The 22,960-nt window shown below is 45.9% G+C and overlaps 1 protein-coding gene across 1 annotated transcript in view; it reads right to left on the reverse strand.

Moving 5' to 3' along the window:
• Nucleotides 1-21,084, reverse strand: part of CENPN (centromere protein N) — a 33,905-nt gene extending 12,821 nt beyond the window's left edge. The window contains exons 1-8 of the mRNA XM_078784447.1: nucleotides 21,054-21,084; nucleotides 19,506-19,679; nucleotides 18,685-18,730; nucleotides 18,472-18,531; nucleotides 17,790-17,866; nucleotides 10,449-10,619; nucleotides 9,968-10,069; nucleotides 9,711-9,771 (exon numbers count right to left, since the gene is read on the reverse strand). Of these exons, the coding sequence (XP_078640573.1) occupies nucleotides 9,711-9,771; nucleotides 9,968-10,069; nucleotides 10,449-10,619; nucleotides 17,790-17,866; nucleotides 18,472-18,531; nucleotides 18,685-18,730; nucleotides 19,506-19,676 (688 nt within the window). The 5' untranslated portion in view covers nucleotides 19,677-19,679; nucleotides 21,054-21,084. The remainder of the gene's footprint in view (nucleotides 1-9,710; nucleotides 9,772-9,967; nucleotides 10,070-10,448; nucleotides 10,620-17,789; nucleotides 17,867-18,471; nucleotides 18,532-18,684; nucleotides 18,731-19,505; nucleotides 19,680-21,053) is intronic.
• Nucleotides 21,085-22,960: the final 1,876 nt, after the last annotated feature.

Genomic DNA, 22,960 nt, shown 5'->3' on the forward strand with positions numbered 1-22,960 from the left:
TGCACCTTGGCTCAGGGACAGGATAAAGCACGGTCCAAAAGATGCAGGGAGGTATCACAACGCTCAGAGGTGGCGTCCTTCTCTCTCCAAGCTGAGGGCGCATCTGACGTCACCTCCCTCTTCCTGCGCATGCTCAGCGGGGAGTGACACGCCCTCGGCTCGTTGGCTCCGCCCCAGATGGGATCGGTCCGCCGCTTCTATTGGGTGCGGGGGGTTACCGGGCTCCGCCCTTGATGAGGAGCTGACAGCGAGCCCCTACGTGGTAACCCCGTCGAGCACATGCTCGATGGTGGCTCGTTGGAAAGGCTTGGTGCCCTTTCAACACCCCCTACCAACCAAGCCGGAGTGAGGATGCACACTCCCCGCGCCGCCGCCGCTGTTGTTGTTGTTGTTGTACCATGAGGAAGAGCTGCGGGGAGGTATTGGGAGGTCCTAAACTTCCTAACGGTGCCATACAATCACATTCTGGTGCAACGAAGAGTCAGAATGAATGGAAACGAGTCCTTAACTGACATAAACTAAGAATAACTAGCAAGATGTCCTATAGTTGTCTACGTGAGATGCGGTGGACCTGGATGCGACATTCAATGGGGGAAATAGGGGGAGGTCGGGTCTACAGAGTGTTGTTTACAGGAAATGGGACTAGGGAATGGGGGATTGGGGATAGTTGGGAAGTATTGAGGAAATAGGGGAATATTTACAAGCGGATATGGATGGATCCAAATCCCATATCCGCAACATTGCACCCTTCTCTACCTCGGGGCGTCCCGACCCGATAAATTTTTACCTACTTTAGTGTGGCACTCAGATGTAGTTCCCTCTACCATTAACTCAACCCTGAGTGCGACAGTTTTACAGATGTTCACAAATGAGTAAATATGTCCCCCTGCGACGTTGCACCCTTCTCCTCACAGAAACACACCCACAGGATAACCGAATCGCGGAAAGAATCCTCAAACTAAACATACAGCCGGTAGGGAGCATCATTTATACAAGACTACACTGATATTTACACTACGATCCAGGACCTGTTCTTTGAGGAACACATGCAGATGTTATGCATAGAGAGAGCACGCATGCCAGCATCGATACACCAACCCACGAGTGCCCTGTGGCCCTACGGCCTTTAATAATGTGCAGAGCACCCCGTCCAAGCACCAAAAGCACCACCCCATACACACAGTCAGCACCATCCGGTGCACCAATAAAGTGTTCAACAACAAATGCACAATCAAGTGTCCATGGTCACCGGTGGTGTCGCAGCCGGCTGATGTTCTGCCGCTGGTCTTGCCTTCATGGAGTGCACTTGGCCTTCTGGCTTCTTTAAAAATAAAGAAAGGCGCCAACCGCGTCCATTTCTGAATTGTGGCCGTCAGGGGGGGCAACTATAAGTGGTTCACCTGTATGGCATAGGTGCCACGTTGACCCAGAGGTCCATCAACGGGTGGTGCTTGCCCGCAAAAGAACTGCGGTCCATGGTGGGCGGCCACAAAAATTGCGGTCCATATGGTGTATCGATCCAGGCAGCAAGCAGCGAAAGTACAGGCCCACAACTGCGGAGCCAGCACCTCTCTCTCCTCTCTCTCTGCCCCAAAGCCAGATCCTCGGAGGTGGGAGACAAACGAAAACAGGTGAGTAAGGTGGTAAGGGCGCAAAAGTGCACGCAATACAAGGTAATGCACACTGGGGGCACATGGGAACCAGGTGAGACAGGTACGTTCCTACCGTACGCCCCCCCCCCCCCACCAGGTAACCTACATTGCCCCTCCCTTACCCCTTACTGTATCCACAAAACACAACACTACCCATAAACATGTACTTTACACATCAACAAACGTCCCTACTGTCTTCCCCGTTCCTCCCATAAACCAAATTCGTCTTCTCTCCCTCCTAACCAATCAAATTTGCCATTTCCAACTCAACATCAAAATTTGCCATCTCCAACTCAACATCAAAATTTGCCATCACCAATTCATCATCAGTCCCTCCTAAGGAGGGAGAGATGGAATCACCCCAATGTCTCATCCACGTCGTGATGCGTCTCACAATCCAACAGCAATTCTCACTTCCTGCAACACAAAACAAAGAAAACACAGGTGTGGAGTCATCATCACCACAGGTAAGTGGCTGCGTACGGTGCGACAGGTTCATCAATCCTAACTATTTCCTAAATGACTTTAACAACTTTACATTACCCGGGGTCTTTTCCTGCCAATCCATTGGCCAACTTACACTATGGGTTCTAAAAACCAATTCCCATTGACCAAACTGTGGTGCTTCTCAATTTGGGGTCTCACTCCCCCGATTCATCTCCCGGTGCCCTCGCACAATTTCTGGGCTGTGACGTGTAGCTCTCCCAGCAGGTCTACCCACCTGCATACCTCCACCACTGTAGTTGCCACCCGAGCTTACCTGCTCCTCACCCTAACCTAACTAACTAACTGGGGAAGGCCCTCTCGCACTCTCACCCCCTCAGTGCCCTCTCTGGCACGGGCTGCCCGATCCACACCCGGGATCCTCAGGCACCCACTGACATTAACGGCTCCCAGAGCCCACCTGCGGCCTCACCTGGCAGACATCCTCACAGTGGTGGAGTGCCCAAACCAACTACACACACTAACAGGCTACACGCCCAGCCATTTCCACAACACTAATGCACCCATCCACAATACCATTCTGCAACCGCACCACAAATGCCAATATCCAACCACAATTTACCTATACCCTCTACCTAACACATACACTACCCGCCCCGGGTACTCGTGAAAGGGGTCCACTCTTCCCCCATCCACACCTTCGCACCATGCACACCACTCCGTACCACTTACTCCAACTCTCTCCACACCACTCATTCCAATACTCCATGTATTCCACACACCTGTACTTGCATACCTGTGCTCTCATACTTGGTGCCGCCTGCACCCTTCTCTCCCCCAAGCGCATTCGCGCTGATCCACAACACTCACTACTCCCTCACTGCTCCACACACCTGTCCAGTTCTCACACAGCATCATCTCATCTAACTACTCCCCTCTGAAACTTGCGCTTCCCAGTCGTCCCTTTAAACTATTGCGCTCCCTCGTCATTATCATCCATACTAATCTACCTGCGTCCCCACTACAGGTATCAGTCACTAACTAAACCTTAACGTTACCTAATGTCATCTTCGCTAGGGCCCTATCAATATCCTAACCCACCCGGGCTAGTTTTCACTGCCATACACCCCATAAACTATAGCTCCTTTGCCCCCCCCCTGTGAGGGATGACAGAGTTGCCATCCCACCACATCGGGCATCTCCCACTACCAATTTTGCACATCAAATTTCAACAAATCAAAAATTTGCCAATCACTACCCATCATCTGCCAATCATTACTGCCAATCCTTTGCCAATCATCAAATTTTGTTTTTCTAATTTCGGGGCCAAAACACTATCCTCGTCATTACAGTCTACTTACTAATGCCTCTCGGTGCGCCAATTTACTTCTAAAGCTCGGCTTCGTACAGCCAAGCCATGAATGCGGGTTGTTTGGTGCCAGCGGCTGGATACGTCCCGCATTCGGTGCAGGGAAGGAGGTTTACCCGGGCCGAGGTCCCACGCACCATCTCGGCACGGAGCCATCCCATGGCCCGATGTCGACCTGCCGGAATGCCTCAACAAAAGGTGGTCGCCATGACGACCCTTCCTATCGGGCTGCCCGCTCCGCCTAGTGGAGCACGGACGCGGCCGTTCAAAGCGAGGCCCAGCGTGGATCGCGTACGGCGGTCCTTTCGAACCCGCCGTGGCTCGGATCCCCGCTGGTTCTCGCGGCACGCGAAGCCCGGCACGCACCGAGGGCCCGATTCGGCTAAAAGTCGCTCTAACCGCTAACCCGGTTACCGTCGATGCCTCACCTGCATGCTTACATGCATACGCTACCCCTTTCTTGCTCATACCTCCAGCTGTTCCCATGCTCCTCGTCGTACTTTCTCTTACACACCCAGGTACACTCATTCCACTCCCAGCCTTGGTCACACACCTGACCACCGAACACTTTGGCACACATTCGTTGGTCGCACACCTCACCAACACACCTCTTCGCGCCCCGTCCTCGGTCACCTCCTCTGTGACAATCACAGGTGTGCTTTCACTCGCACACCCTACCACGTGCCTCACTACCAATTCCAGCGTGCATTGCCACACACGCTCTACCATTCCAGGTGTGCTTTCTTTCTCACCTGTCACAACCAACTCACGCTCCGTGTCACTCTCACTACTCTCACCTCTACTCTTGACAACGCACTCACCCTTACTCTCGACAGCGCACTCTTTCCTCATGCACCCGTCCGTTACACACCTTTCTCACGCACACTCTCCCGTTACACCCTCTGTAACACTCACCACAGGTGTACACTCTTCCTTACTTTTGACAGCGCACTCTTTCCCCATGCACCTGTCCGTCACACATCTTTCTCGCACCCCCTCTCCCGTTACATCCTCTGTAACACTCACCACAGGCGTGCATTCTCCCTTTACACCCTCCGTAACACTCCTCACTACGCGCTTCCATGTGCTCCCTCGCACACGCGCTACGACCGACTCACTCTCGACAGCACCCTCACTCCTTGGCACGCACTTTTTCCTCACACACCCCAGAGTCGGACTTTCTTGCACACCTTTTTCGCACACCAGACCTGTCGCACACTTCACCAACGGCCTCTCACGAACACCCGGGTCCATCTCGACCCCCAAGCTTATTAAATCACCTGGCGCATCATACGCACGACCATATTGGTCACCACTTACACCGGGTCCTCTTTCTCTTCGCTTCTCCTCCATCACCTGCGAATCCCTCATCCGGTTAATGAGCACATCATCACGATCCGAACACAGACTTTGGACCAATTCTTTTACCTCCTCTTTTATCTCTTTCTTATCCTCTCTCCGTCGCTTCTTAATTTCGCTCACCCCTTCTTCCACTTCTTCTAATTTCTGCTTCACCTCTTTTATTTCCCGGTGCGTCTCCTCAAGCTCGTCCTCTAAGGCCACCTTGACCGTTTCTATGTGCGTCCTCACCTGCCGGTCCTTCGTCTCCATTACCTCTACCACCTTGTTCATTTTCCTCGTCAGGTCCTCATGTACCGTCTGACACTCTTTTTTAATTACCCCTACGTCCTTTTTCATCTCCTTCTGTGTCGATTTTAAACCCTCTATTACCGCTGTGTTCTTCTTTACCTGGTCCGTTAGTTCTTTTTGTCCCTCCGTCAGGTGTTCTACTCCCAGCGTCAACTCCTCTATACCACCTTGCAATTTTACAGTCCCCTTTCTCACCTCCTTCTCCATGCGCTCCTTACAGTGCCTCACCTCCTCGCGCACTCCTCCGACCTCCTCACTCACACCTCTTCTGATCTCTTCTCCCATCACTTGCATCTCCTGCCCAGATGCCACCCTCATCTGCTCCATTTCCTCCCTGTGAGCATCCAATTTAGTTTCTACCCCCATTCTGACCCCCTCTATCTGCTGCCCCATTTTTTAAACTTCCCTTTCCGCCTGGTCCCTCATGTCCCTCAATTTGCCTTCCATACTGTTTTCTAACCCCTCTAACCCCTTTTTCACTCCCTCTATCTGATTCTCCTGGGCAGCCATTCTATTTTCCACCCCCATTAACCCATGTTTCACCCCTTCTATCCCATTGTCTAACCCCTCTAATTTCTTGTCTAATCCCTCACCGGTACCCCTCGCTTCGTCCCTCATTACCCCCATTTGGCCCTCCAATCGCTCACCCTGAGCATCCATCCGGTTCCCCATTACCCCCAATTGCTCACTCTGCAGTTTGAGGGACGCCTGCATTTGCACCATAAATTGCTCCATGAGGGCCTGCATTTGGGCCATCCCTCCCACTTGTGCAGCGGGTGCGGCCGCCGTAGCCATGTGCGAGGCGCCATTTTGCGAGCCCGCAACCTCGTGCGCGAGGACGCCATTTTGCGAACCTGCCGCCCTCACTGCTTCGCTCTCCTCATGTCCCTCAATTTGGTCCTGGATCGACCCTGCCTCACTCTCCTCTACCGGAACCCAGCCGTCTTGATCTGCCATAGCGCGACTTTCAAAATTCGGGTTTTTATTTTAAAACAAAACAAATTTCACCGTTAATAATTTCGAGCGCGTGAAGCGCGCTTCGGGTCCGATCTCACTCCTCGACACCAATTGTTACGGATCGCGGATTAAGATGTTATGATGGGCCGAGCGGAATGGCCGCCGTGTTCGCACAGTTTACCCGATTACCCCCACTCACCCGATTCCACCCGACGTTGACCAAGTCGCGCTATGCTAAATCAATGATTTGGAAAGGACACAACGACTGGGATAAATGAAACGACACAAGGGGTACAGTTCTCAAGACCTCCGGAGGAGGATATAATTGGTGGTGGAAAAAAGGGGTAGATTACAAGGTATGAGGTAAAGCACAGAAGAGATAGGCACTTAGACACAATCTTATCTATCCCAGACAGACCACAGACAAACGGAACAAGACTGACTTACACAGGGATTGATGGCAAGGGAAGGCTTCAAGACTGACTTACACGCCGCCGCTTCTATTGGGTGCGGGGGGTTACCGGGCTCCGCCCTTGACGAGGAGCTGACAGCGAGCCCCTACGTGGTAACCCCGTCGAGCACATGCTCGATGGCGGCTCGTTGGAAAGGCTTGGTGCCCTTTCAACACCCCCTACCAACCAAGCCGGAGTGAGGACGCACACTCCCCGCGCCGCCGCCGCTGTTGTTGTTGTTGTTGTTGTTGTTGTTGTACCATGAGGAAGAGCAGCGGGGAGGTATTGGGAGGTCCTAAACTTCCTAACGGTGCCATACAATCACATTCTGGTGCAACGAAGAGTCAGAATTAATGGAAACGAGTCCTTAACTGACATAAACTAAGAATAACTAGCAAGATGTCCTATAGTTGTCTACGTGAGATGCGGTGGACCTGGATGCGACATTCAATGGGGGAAATAGGGGGAGGTCGGGTCTACAGAGTGTTGTTTACAGGAAATGGGACTAGGGAATGGGGGATTGGGGATAGTTGGGAAGTATTGAGGAAATAGGGGAATATTTACAAGCGGATATGGATGGATCCAAATCCCATATCCGCAACAATATATATATATATATATATATAACGGTTGCATATATATATATATACAACAACAACAACAACAACAGGCATTTTAAGGCCATTTTCCTTGCTAGAGCGGGGGTTAGCCTTGCGGGCCCCATGACAATCTTCTCCATTTTGCCCTATTTTCTGCTTCTCCCCTTGTTAACCCCCTTGCCCGCATTTCTTCTTCGACCATCTTCAGCCAAGTCTTTCTCGGTCTTCCCCGTCCTCCACTTCCCCCCACATTCATTTCCATCACTCTTCTCAACCAGTCACTTTCATCCTTCCGCAACACATGACCAAACCATCTCAACCTGTTTCTCTTCACAGCATCCTTCACAGGCTCTATTCCCATCATCTTTCGCAATTCATCATTTGTCTTCCTCTCTCTCAACGATACTCCGCACATCCACCGAACCATTCGCATTTCCACCCTTTCCAGCCTTCGTTGCTGCTCTACGTTCATTACCCATGTCTCGCTCCCATAAATCATAACACTTCTCACACATGCAGCATACACCTTTCCCTTCAGCTTCAAAGACACTCCCCTCCTCATCAGCACGACACTCAGTTCCCGAAACTTCTTCCATGCACATCTCACTCGAGCAACCGCTGCCGAGTCTGATCCACCTTCTCCATTCAGCATGTCTCCTAGGTCACAAATGTTTTCACACCTTCCAGCTTCACGCCGTCTCCAAGATCCAACTTATCATTTCCTCCATCTGCAGCTCCCTCTGTGCACACCTTACACTTGAATGTAGCTGCTACACTGGTTAATGACCCTCTCAAACCACTACATTTTTGATGAACCCACTCAGCGCACATTGTACATTGAATGGAATTCACTCCGGCACCCTTCCTGCACACAGCACACGGCCACTTCCCAGTTCGTTCCACCTCACCACATGCTTTACCACTTGCCATCACCTTCGTTTTTCCGATATTCACCTTCAGACCTTTTGTCTCCATACATTCCTTCCACTTGTTCATCTTCTCCTTCAGTCCATCCATACTTTCTGCAATCAACACCAGATCATCTGCATACAACAACTCCCATGGTAAACCCTCCTTTACGTTCCGAGCCAGCACCTCCATCACAGCTACAAATAGTAGTGGATTTAGTACCGACCCCTGATGCACTCCCACCTTCACCTCAAACTCACCACTGTTCCCATCCTTCGTCCTTACAGCTGTGCGTGCTCTTTTGTACATTGCCATCACCACTCTGATCAACCATTCCTCCACTCCTAACTTCCTCAATGCCCATGTCACTACTTCACGTGGAACCCTATCGAATGCTTTCTCCAGATCAACAAACCCAAGAAACAACTTCTTCCTCTTCTCCATGTACTTCTTCCTCTTCTCCATGTACTTCTCCTGCAACTGCCTCACAATAAAAAGTGCGTCTGTCATTCCTCTTCCTGGCATAAATCCAAACTGCATTTCGTCAATCTTCACTTTCTTCCTTATCCTCCTCTCCAACACCCTTTCCAATACCTTCATTCCATGCTCCAATAACTTTATCGCTCGATACGAGCCACAGTCCAGAGAGTCACCTTTCCCCTTGTATGGAGGGATGAGGGTACTCAGTTCCTATATGTGTATATATATATATATATATATATAACATAAGAACAAGTGTGATACGTGTAAGAATACCAGTTGTGGTAGTGCAATTGTTACAGCATCCTCTCCAAGAGGGAGGTCGGCAGTTGAAACCCTGGCCGAATCATCCCAAAGATTAAAGAAATGGTACGTGTTACTTCCTCGCTTGGTGTTCAGCAATCAAAAAGGATAGGAGCACGGACAATCCCCATAGGTTGGCATCCGTGGGGAGGAGGCAATTTATCCTTAAGAAATGCCCTGCTGAGTGCGGTGAGAAAGGCAGACCCATTTGTTGTGAGGTCACTGGTACCCAGAGTGCCCCGCGAAGCGACGGCACTTCCCCAAAGCTCAGTGTTTGCATTTGTCTCATCTAACAGTCCTGTGTTGTGTGTGTCTTGTGTATCCGTCTGTGTGTCCATGTGTGCATGTGCAGTTATAATATGAGCCTTAGGTCCTGTCAAAAGAACATAAAAATAAAAAATACAAGATAATCACCTTAAATTGAAGCCAATAATTTAACTACAAAACGACTCAAAACACAAGCGGACAAAATAAAGAAAAACGGATGTGATTACAAAACTCGGCCGTCTCGCGCTACCGCATGAGGGATGGGCTGAAAGGATTTGTTTGTACTTACTGTGACATTCCCTTTGACATTTGAACAAATTATTAATTAATCTTCTCCATACTCTCAAAATAAAGGTTGGTTGAAAAGTTGATGACAAAAGCTCAAATGGTAAAAAGGTTATGGTCTGGGAAGACACACAAACGCCATTGTAAATCTCAGTCTCCTGCTACATGAAGGAAGGCCAAAGGAAAGAGTGTCCGAGTATTTTTGTTACCTATTACAGGTACTTGGAATGATTTGTTGTAGTACCAAAGCAAATTTTAATTGTAAACAAAAACGTGGTTATTTTTTGTTTGAAAGGGAATGCAATTTGCTTTTGTTTGAAAGAGACACAACAGGTTTGTTTACCTCGTTCAGCCTCGGTGTTGTGTTTGCTTGTAATGGCCAAGATGGGATTCTGAAGGCCATACTAGGATGAGATGGTAGAAAAGATGTTAAATGCTAAAGACAACGACTTGCAACTGATAACCAAATGCAAGAATAAAAGATATATTACACAAAACATGGAGCATGTCCAAAAAAATTAAAAAGGGGAATGCTGTCCCAGCTTTGTTAGAGCAATAAAAGATTCCCCAATGAGCATGTACAAGATAACATTGTCTCACCATATTAGCCTTATTGCTGACAATGTCAGACAGAGATTCCAAGCAGTGGCCGCTGAGTGACACCACTTCGATTCTCCGGTACTTCAGAGCTAGATGTAGGACCTGAAACAACAGGGTCGACACGGAACTGAAGAAAGCCATACAAGTGGAGTACGATTGATTTCATTTTAGGGGTACTGCGACCCAATTTTTATTGGTCTAAAAAAATGGAGAAAGCCATGAGGAAAAAAACTTGAAGAAAAAAAAAAAAAAAAAAAAAAATAACCTACGATGATGGAAGAGTAAACATGTGCAACAATAAAATAAAATAAATTGAAGCAAGCAAGTTTACAAACTACACTTTCCATTTATCACTTTATTTAAAAAGGCATGCTCCAATCAAGAAATGTTAATAATTGTTAGCTCCTTTAAAAATACCACTTACACATAGGGATTGGTGACTCCACTCAATAGAAGGGGCCCAGGCTAGAGAACCACACACCTGCAGCAAGTGATCTTGGATAGATGGTTTTGCAAATGTTAAAAAGATGTGTGCAGACAGTGGGTAGAACACAGCTTGCACCGTGCATCTCTGTAGTTTGGCCTTTCTGGACCACTCCTGAATAGAAATCTGGATCCAAAAGGCGTTCTGTATCACCCGCACTGCCACCATCTGATAGGAACCAAACCCGGCAAAGACAAAACATGCAAGGCAAAAAACAACAACAACAACAACAACAACAACAAAAACCCCCAGAAATTACCAGAGTTTGAATAACAACTTACCCCACACAGTCTTAAGAAAAGAGGACATGGGTAGGATCTGCAAGCAGCAAGTTTGATTGGTCGAGATGACGTAAATTACTGTAATATTTTGTCCAAGTACTGCTAAACGGAAGGTATTTGAAAGAACCAATAAGGGAATTTGTGTTCCACAGTGTTCAAATATATAATTAAATTCAAGTGAAATACAGATTTTAAAGGTTGGAGGAAAAAAAAAAAAACTGTTATCCGCAAGTTTACCACAGTCTTTTACACCACCTCACCGGTGGTTCGTGTGCAGCCTGTGGGTGCTGGTTGCATCATTTTGTGGGGGCACAGCTGCCCCTGTTACCAGTAAGCTGGTACTCATTTTGCTGACCCCAAAAGGATGACAGGCTGAGTAAACCCACCTAGGTGTTAATTAAATGGCATGACATGGCCTCAAACTCAGGACCCGAAAGATCTCAAGCCAGCCACCAGATCACCGTTAGCAACACCAGGCTTACCACCTTATTAAATACGTTACATTAGTTATCCGTGCCCGTTTGTGTATTTTCTGACGTCCCTAAAAACAGTAAGTTTCCTGTTTTGAATGATTTTCAATTGCGTTTGACTACCAGACAGGCAAACAGACAGAGCGAAGTAATTGCTGAACCTCGGCAGGGTAAAGATCCAAATTCCGCAATTTCTCAAACAATATAATTTCAGATGTTATCCTGCCATTTAATCTTCAAGACATGATAGAGGGCGAAAATAGTGTAGCCTCTTCTATTTGCATAAAGTGGACCAGGTTTCATCACCATAGACTAACGTACAGAGGACATAAGCTTTGTACACCTGCATTTTGGTATAAATAAACAGCTTCTTGTTACAATCTCGCTTTATAAGGAAGCCAAACGTAGCAATAACATTGCCACTGCACACATTTAATCCCCATCCAATGAGTGACTGTCTGTCTGTAACTATGGATCCAAGATAGGAAAACATGTTCACCATCTCGAAATATGTTCGGAAAACTGAGATTGATGGTGGTGCCGCAGCTTCTTGAGCCATGACCATGGCCCTTATAGGAGCTAATAATGAAGCCAAAATTCCAACAAGGTGATGGGAAATACAGTCGTTTACAAATCTCTGCAGGTCTTCCGTGCTGAGAGCACCAAGCACTGCCTTATCAGCAAAACAAAACTCTCATGCAAGAAGCCCTCGACTTTGCTCTTGGCTCTTAATTGGCCGATATGAAATAGCTTTCCATCTGACCTTTGGTAGAGCTAAATACCAAAAATGCAACCGAGAAGCAATGAAAAGACTAGAACGGAACTCAGAGAGCATACCTCCGCCAGGTGAACAGTTTATGTTTTGTATCCTAGAGTAGACCAGAAAATCACAATACAGAATTATATTTAATCAAAATCATCCATCCACAACTTTTTGAGATATCCTGCTTTGTATCGTTTTTGGCCCTATTGCCCAATGGTGAAGAATCACTTAAAAATTATACTAGCTGGATCCGGATCTTCACCAAAATTTAATCGATTCTTCCTTGTCACACACGTTCCCGGTGTGTACCCTGGTTAGAATAGGGACACCGTATCCCTGCGTGTCGTAAGAGGCGACTAAGAGGGTTGGCGTCAGGAAGGGCATCCGGCCATAAAACCATTGCCTCAAAAAGAGAACCATGACAATTACAACGACATATGGGCAGGGTGCAGCCCGAAGTGGAGATCGGTTTCTGAGGTTTGGGACATGGAATGTAGGGACAATGCCAGGGAGATCAGGAGAAGTGGTGGAAGTATTGGTCAGAAGAAGAGTGGACATATGTTGTGTGCAGGAGACGAGATGGAAGGGAAGTGGTGTGAGAATGGTGAAGGGTAGGCAGGGAGAGAAATACAAGTTTGTGTGGCAAGGGTGCCCGGAGGGCGTGAATGGTGTTGGTGTCCTGTTTTCTGAGGAGTTTGTAGACAGTGTGGTGAGTGTGACTAGAGTGAGTGATAGGTTGATGATGGTGAAAATGATGATTGGAAAGCTCTTGGTGAACGTCATCTCGGGATATGCTCCGCAGGTTGGACGGAGCGATGAAGAGAAGGACAAGTTCTGGTGTGCGACAGAGAAGCTGATGGAAAACGTGAAAGATGAGGAAGTTGTTGTGGTAGGAGGAGACCGAAATGGACATGTGGGAAGGAGTATGGACGGTTTTGAGGGAGTTCATGGGGGTTACGGATATGGTGTGAGAAATGGAGAAGGTGAAAGGATTTTGGAGTTTGCTGATGGAGCCGATTTGTTGATTTGTAATACTCAGTTCCAGAAAGAGGATAATAAGCTTGTTACATACACGTCAGGTGTGTCGACGACAACCGTTGACTACCTGATGGTGCGTAGGCGAGATAGGGGGCACCTCAGGGACACAAAGGTGATCCCGGGGGAGGAGGCTGTTTCACAGCACCACATGGTTGTCTGCGACATAAGGGTGAAAGGTGCGAGGAGAGCTCGGCGGGTGAAGTACCAACCGAGAATGAAGGTGCAGAGGTTGAAAGAGGTGACAGTAAGGGAGGCATTAAAAGAGAGGCTGAGTAGGGTAGAGGATGATGTGGTTGAGCTTGAACGTGGTTGGATGTCAATGAAAGATAGTCTGTTGGGAGCCGTTGGTGAGGTATGTGGATGGACAAAAGGACCACCGAGGCACTCGGAAACATGGTGGTGGCATGAGGAGGTTGGAAAGAGGATTGACGAGAAGAGGAAGAAGTTCAAGGAGTGGCAGAAGGTGAAGGGTACGGGAGCAGAAAAAGCAGAGCATGAAAGTTATAAGGCAGCCAAGAAGGCTGCAAAGAAAGAGGTAGCAAAGGCGCAGCAGGCATGGAGGAAAATGTTCGGAGAAAGCTTGGATTTGGAAGAGGGTCACAGAGCGGTATTCAGGATTGCAAAGCAGATAGCAAAAGAGAGGTGTGATGTGATGGGGGTGAGTTGCTTGAAGGATGAAGTGGGACAAATCGTTGTGGACTCAGATGGAATTAAAGGAAGATGGAAAAGATATATGGAAATGCTGTTGAATACAGAGAATGAAAGGGATGGCAACATCGAGAGTAACCCAGTTTTAGGACCGGCAGAGAAGATAACTGAGAAGGAAGTTGAGGAAGCGATAAAAGCAATACCCACCGTTTAGAGGCCATTTTTCCCCGCAAAGCGGGGGTTGGCCTTTTCGGGGACCGTGGTAGTTGTTGTTTTTTGGTCCCCTTTTTGAAGCAATGTTTTACGGCCGGATGCCCTTCCTGACGCCAACCCTTTTTGCCGCCTTCAACGACAAACAGGGAATTACCAGTGAACTGGTACTCAATTAGCCGACCTCGGAAGGATGACAGGCTGAGTCAACCCCCCTGGCATTAATTTGGCGATCGACCGAGATTCGAACCCAGGATCCTAGGATCCTAAGCCGGCACCCTAGCCGCTAGCCCAACACCAACACCACTCAAGAGGAAGCGATAAAAGCAATGAAGAGTAGAAAAGCGGGAGGGCCGATGGGAGTTGTGGGAGATATGTTGAAGGCAGCAGGAAGATGGGGTGTGAAGAGAATGACAGAGATCTGTAATCTGGTGGTGAAAGAAGGCCGCATTCCAGTGGCTGGGAACTGAGTACCCTCCACCCTCTATACAAGGGGAAAGGTGACCCTCTGGAGTGTGGCTCGTACCGAGCGATAAAGTTCTTGGAGCATGGAATGAAGGTATTGGAAAGGGTGTTGGAGAGGAGGATAAGGAAGAAGGTGAAGATCGACGAAATGCAGTTTGGATTTATGCCAGGAAGAGGAACGACAGACGCGCTCTTTATTGTAAGGCAGTTGCAGGAGAAGTACATTGAGAAGAGGAAGAAGTTGTTTCTTGGGTTTGTTGATCTGGAGAAAGCATTCGATAGGGTTACACGTGAAGTATTGACATGGGCATTGAGGAAGTTATGAGTGGAGGAATGGTTGATCAGAGTAGTGATGGCAATGTACAAAAGAGCGAGCGAGCACAGCTGTAAGGACGAAGGACGGGAACAGTGGTGAGTTTGAGGTGAAGGTGGGAGTGCATCAGGGGTTGGTACTAAGTCCACTACTATTTGTAGCTGTGATGGAGGTGCTGGCTCGGAACGCAAAGGAGGGTTTACCGTGGGAGTTGTTGTATGCAGATGATCTGGTGTTGATTGCGGAAAGTATGGATGGACTGAAGGAAAAGATGAACAAGTGGAAGGAATGTATGGAGACAAAAGGTCTGAAGGTGAATATAGGAAAGACGAAGGTGATGGCAAGTGGTAAAGCATGTGGTGAGGTGGAAAGAACTGGGAAGTGGCCATGTGCTGTGTGCAGGAAGGGTGTCGGAGTGAACTCCATTCAATGTACAATGTGCGCTGAGTGGGTTCATCGAAAATGTTGTGGTCTGAGAGGGTAATTAACCAGTGTGGCAGCTACATTCAAATGTAAGGTGTGCACAGAGGGAGCTGCACATGGAGGAAATGTTGAGTTGGATCTTGGAGACGGCATGAAGCTGGAAGGTGTGAAAACATTTTGCTACCTCAGAGACATGCTGAATGGAGAAGGTGGATCAGACTCGGCAACGGTTGCAAGAGTGAGATGTGCATGGAAGAGGTTTCGGGAACTGAGTGGCGTGCTGATGAGGAGGGGAGTGTCGTTGAAGCTGAAGGGAAAGGTGTGTGCTGCATGTGTGAGAAGTGTTATGATTTATGGGAGCGAGACATGGGTAATGAACGTAGAGCAGCAACGAAGGCTGGAAAGGGTGGAAATGCGAATGGTTCGACGGATGTGCGGAGTATCGTTGAGAGAGAGGAAGACAAATCATGAATTGCGAAAGATGATGGGAATAGAGCCTGTGATTGATGCTGTGAAGAGGAACAGGTTGAGATGGTTTGGTCATGTGTTGAGGAAGGATGAAAGTGACTGGTTAAGAAGAGTGATGGAAATGAATGTAGAAGGAAGTAGAGGACGGGGAAGACCGAGAAAGACTTGTCTAAAGATGGTGGAAGAAGAAATGCGGGCAAGGGGGTTAACAAGGAGAGATGCAGAAAATAGGGCAAAATGGAGAAGATTGTCATGGGGACCGCAAGGCTAACCCCCGCTCTAGCAGGGAAAATGGCCTTAAAATGCATGTTGTGTTGTTGTTGTCTTCCTTGTCACACACACAACCTGTCCACCAAGTTTCGTCCAAATCCGTCCATAACTTTTTGAGATATCCTGCTATATGTTTATTTTAGCCGTATCACTCAGTGGTGAAGAATGACTAAAAAAATTAAATAATTATCATATCCGAATCCATATTCAGATCTTCACCAAAATCGAATAGATTCTCCCTCGTCACACACACACAACCTGTTCACCAAGTTTCGTCCAAATCCGTCCATAACGTTTTGAGATATCCTGCTATGTATCGATTTTGGCCCTATCTCCCAATAGTGAAGAATCACTTTAAAAAGATGGAAAAAAACAAAAAACAAACAAACAAAAAAAAACTACGACTGACATCGCGACGTCGACTAATATGCCTCCACCCACATTACGTCATACATACTTGTACCAAGTTTGATTTAAATCCCTTCAGCTGTTCTCAAGTATCATATTTTTACCTGACATGACCTCTGACACTGAAATCTAATCAGTCCATCTTTACATCATAATGTATACTTTCATCAAATTTGGTCAAAATCCCTTCACTGGTTAACAAGTTGGTGCAGTAAAATAATTCTTACCTAACGGGACATCTGACCTTTGACTTATTGACCCCATGATCTAATCAGTTTATCTTTACATCATTTTACAAACTTTTACCAAGTTTGACTTGGTTCCCTTAAGCCATTCTTAAGTTATCGTTGTAATGAAAACATGTCACGGACTCATGGATAGCCAAACGGACAACCCAAAAACATAATGCCTTCTGCAACTTCGATGGGGAAGGCATTTTTAAAAGGTAAAAAATTGAATTACAAAGAGTAACCAGGGCAAAGCCTCGTCCCTCAGATGCATGTTAAACTAGGTGTCCTGTCCGCTAGTATTAGTTTGGGGGTGAAGGGAGACTAAAGATCACATGGTGTCTTTCATGAAGAGAATGCCAGTTATTGCTGGCATCTGAACAAATTACAAATCTCTGCCACCTCCAATCAAATGTCAGGCCTGACCGACCAGTTCGTGGAAGACTTGGACCACTCAAACTCTTGGGTCTCATTCTCAAGCATTACATGGTTGGGCAAGCATCATTTCAAAGTTGAAATCCAAAGCCAAACACCCGTAGAATCAACTTCCCCACTCTCTCTTCAAAACTGCTGTTCACCGCCATCTCAAATCGTCCCCCATTTTCTACTAGGTTTGGATTTTGGTGAAGGATTCGGATATGATAATTATTTAACTTAAATGATTCTTCAGCATTGGGAGATAGGGCCAAAAACGATACATAGCAGGATATCTCAAAAAGGTATGGATGGATTTGGCCGAAACTTGTTGGACAGGTTGGGTGTCTGACAAGAAAGGATTCAATTTTGGTGAAGATCCGGATCCGGCTCGTATAATTTTTAAAGTGATTCTTCACAATTGAGTGATATGGCCAACCAGGCTGAGGTATGCTCTCTACTGAGTGCCGTTCTAGTTTCTCTATGTAAATGTGGATTGTGTACCACCACTCCAGGTGTGAGAGGATATTACAAGTCCCCACCTTTTACAGTACAGTATTCCTGTGCCCACGTTTTCCAGTGAAGTGTTTTGAATTACAAGCTGTCGGCATGTTTTTGCTTCATGTACGTAACCTGGGTTATTCATTATATTTTCGGGAGTGATTCAAGCAGCTGTCAGTTGCCGATACACCACCCAAATAAAGATACATGTCAGAAGAACGTGTTGCATGCTTGGAACAACATCGCCCGTAGGACAGGTACTGGTACTCCATAATGATAGTAATCCATAATGGGTGATGCAGGCCATTTTCTTATGGTGCATCCTTGTAAAAATGATATTTCACAAGATAATTTGGCTAATTTAGCAAATTAAAGTAAGTACTTTCCAAATCACAATCACAGAATAAACCAAAAAGCATGTTGTCCTTGGCAAACTTACGCTCTTAAAAAAGAGAGATAGCTTGATTTGCAGGTCAGCTCTCAGTCTTTCCTGATCAATTGGCTCTGCCCTCAAATCTGTGAACACAACAACTTCAACTAGAAAGTACCTCAAAATGCAAGGCTCGTCTGCATCCGCTTTGTATTCAAACCAAACTTGACGTAAACGACAGCTAAAAATAAATTGCACATTCTATTATTTTGTGTTCTCCATAATCTCATAATAAAGGTTTGTTGAAGATTTTATGACAAAAGCTCGATTGGTAAAAATGTTACGGCCTGGACAGACACACTAAAGCTCATTGTTAAATAAATAAGGAAACATGGAAGTAATAAAAATAAATAAATAAATAACGGGGCGGCTCGCACTTGACGCCCAGCGGTGGTGCTAACAAGGGCTATTTATCGTCACTATGTCTTTACATGTACACATTTTGACTATTTTCTCCACATTTTCATAATAGAGGTTTCTTGAAAATTTCATGACAATAACTCAAATACTAAAAAGTTATGGCCTGGACACACACGTACACCAAATCAATTGCAAAATCCAGTCTCCTGCTGCGCTGGAGGTTTGGGGAGCATGAAAGGAGGTTTGGGAGGGAGACGGGGGGGGGGGGGGGGGGAGTGGCTCTCGGCCCTCATTTTAATTAAAATCAAAGGATATATGTTGTCAGTCGTACTTTCTGGGTCAGTGAGCTTAAAGGCTCTCCAGTTTTTCTGCTTTGAGAACAATTGCACATCTGCAAAGATAAAAAAAAACAAAAACAAAGCAACCAGATATGCACAAAACAGATCGATTTTCAAATGGGGCTTTCAATCCCACATATTTTGCCAAAAGCAAAGTAGTTGACAAACAACTGCATACCAAAAATATTATGGAACAAGTGACTTACAAAGGAGCTCAAGTTCCATCACTTGCTGAAGAGCAATATCGTTTTCCTGAAAAGACAGTTGGTTAAAAGGATCACGTCGTTAAAAACGCTGAACTAAAAAAGAAAAAAAATTAAATGTCAGAATAAGCTCAACTAGAACAGCACTCGGTAGAGCGCATACCTCCGCTAGGCTGAACAATTTACGTTTCCTATCCACTGATAGGCCGGATCTGGATTCGGACCTGAACCAAAATCTAATCGTCGTGTTCTTGTCACCTTACCAACTCGTCTACCAAGTTTAGTCATAACTCGTCCATAACTTTTTTTAATATCCTGCACTATATATCGTTTTTGGCCTGATCTCTCAATGGTGAAGAATCAATTTAAAAAATAAAAACATTCTCTGATCCGGATTCAAATCTTCAAGAAAATCGAATCGATTTGTCCTTGTCACACACCCAACTTGCCCACCATGAGGTATGCTCTCTCATGAGGTATGCAACTTGCCCTGAGGAACACCCAACTTGCCCACCATGTTTTGTCTGAATCCGTCCCCAACTTTTTGAGATAGCTTCTAAACAAACAGACAGACAGGGGTGAAAACATAACCTCCATCCACCTTTGGTGGCGGAGGTAAAAAGTTCTATAAATACGAGTCACATTAGGTCAAGACATGTCGACATTTTTCTTTCAGGAACACGCACATGCACATCACTCATGGGTACATGCCACCCATAGGTACATTTGCAACCTGCGCAAAGCTGTCAAAAAACATTCGCGCCTTGATGGCTTCTAACGGTTTCTTTCGTTACAAAAGCATGTTTAGGGAAAAGTCATCGTACCTCTGCGATTGGTCGAACTGCAGATACTAAAGCCATCTTACTTCTGCATTGCTTCAATCTCTGGAGCTCATTGTGGGAAAAGTAACCCCAACTCTCCAAAAGTTTCATGCTCTGCCCGATTTTGCAGCGTATGATCAATTGCCGCAGTATCATCCATGCAGTAGGCTGCATGACCTGTGACAACAAATCAATTAAGACATGTAAATTGCATTGCCACGTCTAATGCAGAATGGTTTAAAAAGGATTGTTCATTCTTGGCTGAAGGAATTCCTGAATAACAGGAGGAAACACTGCGGTTGAGAGGTGGCTCATCCACCTGGAAGAAGGTGACAAGTGGAGCACCGCAAGGCTCGATTGTTGGGCCCATGTTATTCCTCCTATATATATATCAATGACCTACCTAGTATAGTCAAGTCTTCTGTGAAAATATTTACTGATAACACGAACATCTACTGAGGAATATCTTGCAAAGATGACTGTGAGACGGTGCAAAGTGACCTAAATGTCTTTTCAGCCTAATCTCAGAAATGGCTTGTTTTTGTTTTGGATACATAGAGCTAGCACTGGTATACCGAAAGGATCAGGGTGCAACAGGACAAAACGAATAGCAGGGGGGTGGGGACAACAGCAGAGCTGAAGGCCAAGAGGCAGACTTGGACAAACAGTGGGTGTGGGGACAAATGGGGGGGCAGGAGAGGATGCATAGGATGGATACAGAAGGAAACTGGAAATTTGGAAGGAGAAGGGAGAGTGGCTCGGGGGTGGGGGGCTTGGGGTAAACAAGGATAGAAAGGATCATGGTTTTGAATTGGGCACGATCTGAGAATGTGGAGAACAGCTGTCTTGATGACCTGGAGGGTAGAATGAGATTGAAGGTTTTGGTAGTTTCACTACAAGGGGGGTTGATGGTGGACCGTGTGAACCCTGCTCAAAAGCTCAAAGAGGGGGGGGGGGGGGGGGAGGGGGCAAAACACGGAAAGAGCACAGGGGGGGGGGGGGACACGGAAGGAGCACGGGGGGGGGGGGCAAAACACGGAAAGAGCACAGGGTGCAAGACCAGAAAGGAAGCGGTAGAAGATAGAGATCACCGACTTGTCTGCGATGGCGAAGAAATAGGCCCATATAAGTAATAGGGCCATATAACTATAACTAGTACTAGTAGGCTACAAGTGATAGGCCCATGAGCTTCGAAATCTTAAGTTTAATATCAACAAATATAATGTCCTGAAAATAAGACCTATGGTATGGAAAAGTACAACTATACCTTGGATGGTTCCTCCCTTGCTGAGGTTACTGAACAGGGAATCTGGGTGTAATAATTCCAACTGATTTTAAACCAGATACGAAACAGATCAACAGCACATGCATCAAATCTCGGCTAAGACTCTGTATGGTTAAACACCCTTTTAGTTTTAAAATAACAATACATAATTATACGATATCAATACCAACACAATACGTGCAACTAAAAATGCGACACAACTAAAATCGTGAAGACAAAAACTGGAAAGGAATCGAAACGAACGCGAAAACATTTAAATGTAATACCCGCGCGCCGTTCTGGTAACAAGGAAATGGAAATGACGTACGAGACCGAGAGTGTTGTCCAATCAGACGACGCTTATTAAAACCGTACGAAAGTTGAGCTTTTTGTGGCTGTTCGTATCATCCTCTCATTTCTTCTTCTCCTTTTCTTTTTTGAAGGTTTAATGTTGCTTGACTTGCTTTCAGAGCCGCGTGGCTCTATATAGGCCACTCAACGAAACTTGAACCATGCACCAATGGAGCCATTAGGTTCCCTTCAATTCTATAAGGATTTCCCGCTCTCTGAGGAATCTGAGCACCGCTTTACAGAGTATGCTCTCATTCAAATCGATGTTTTACATTTTCTCCATTCTAATTAATTTAAAGAGGAATTTAAATTTAAAGAAATTTCAAGGGCCAATTGTACCTTTCGAAGGTTAGGCCTTTATAATAGAGAAGAAAATGTCAATAAACTATTTAATGCCCCCATTAACCCTTTCGTTCTAATTATGAGATCTACTTTATAAGAGAGCCGTTGGTCTGTCTGTGTGTCGCCATTTTTCTCAGAGATGGCTGAACGGATCGTCGTCAAACTTTCAGAGGTTCATCAGTGACTGCCTGGAAGTGTTTTAGGCCAAAAAAAAACCTTTAAAAAAAAAACATTCGTTTTTTTTTATTTTAAAAAAAATCGCTCGATAGTGCTCAGCCTTTTTAAATTAATGAGTTATATAGTACACATTCTCATAAATAAATACAAAACAATCACCAGACATTTGAACACAAATAAATCAAACAATTCCGGAAGTGTACGAAGTACGAATACGGCTTCTTCTTCTTCCTGATCTGCATAAGCATAACACTGAACTCAGAAACATGATGAACGGCACATTCACAAGCATATATTCAACGAAAAGGTGATGATTCCTCACCACTCCCTCTCGTGCCTCCTCCCTCCCACCTCCCCACCCGACAACATCGGATACTCCTGCTAGTTTATAGCTAGTATCATATAAATGCAATGAAGAGTCATTGTTGTTTTCAATATTAGGGCGGTGTAGCTGAAGGTTTTGGGCGTGTGGTATACCGTATATATAATATCGATTAAAAAAATAATAAAACGATACTTGAGTGCTACGAGCACTACATATACATCGTAGATTCTGTCAGAGAAATGAAGGTCAGGAATGAAAAACGTGACGTGGCCAAGAAGTTGGCTTGGAAGCGTGGTGTAAGCTGTGACGTCATCGATATGTCAAGTTAACAAAATTGCATTCTTGTTTGTTTAAACTTGTGAAAGGTATCTCATTTAAGGTCATTATAAATTATCTATCAAACCGTTGCTTTTTACCGAAACAAAATGTGTCAACTACAAAAGTTATAATTTGAAGTATGAGTTGCATTTTTATTATTTATTTATAATACATCTACCATATTAAAATGTTTGACAGTGACGGAGATTCGACTGTACAGGGGCATTTCCCCAAATTCGCTGTAAAAAAAAAATTCACACGAAGGAAAACGTCACAATTAAAAACTTTCAAATCTTAATCCAAGTCATTCAAAACTATAAAACACGCCCCTTCAATGGACCGAGCAAGTACCGTAACGTCATGTGTATCAGAGTCCTGACGTCATACGTCACGTGAATTGAGACATTTTATTCATGTACAAGTCATATAATTATGACTTTTCTTTTTTATGATAGGACATCCCACGAATTGTCCAATACTTCCGTAAAAAAAAGCAAGCCGTGAGCAAGCGGCTTGCTATCGCTTTCCAAGCCAGTCGTTCCGTATCAAGCCCTTTGCAATCCGCTCGCATTGCCTCAGACAAAGAGAGGTTTCCGTACGTCAGCAGAAATAGCCGCCAAAGTCGGATTCAAAACAATACAACCAATGAAATGTTCAGAGGCATATCCTGTTATGTATACT

The sequence above is a fragment of the Myxine glutinosa genome, chromosome 9 (genome assembly GCF_964187855.1).
Source record: "Myxine glutinosa chromosome 9, kmMyxGlut1.1, whole genome shotgun sequence".
Classification (NCBI taxonomy): domain Eukaryota; kingdom Metazoa; phylum Chordata; class Myxini; order Myxiniformes; family Myxinidae; genus Myxine; species Myxine glutinosa.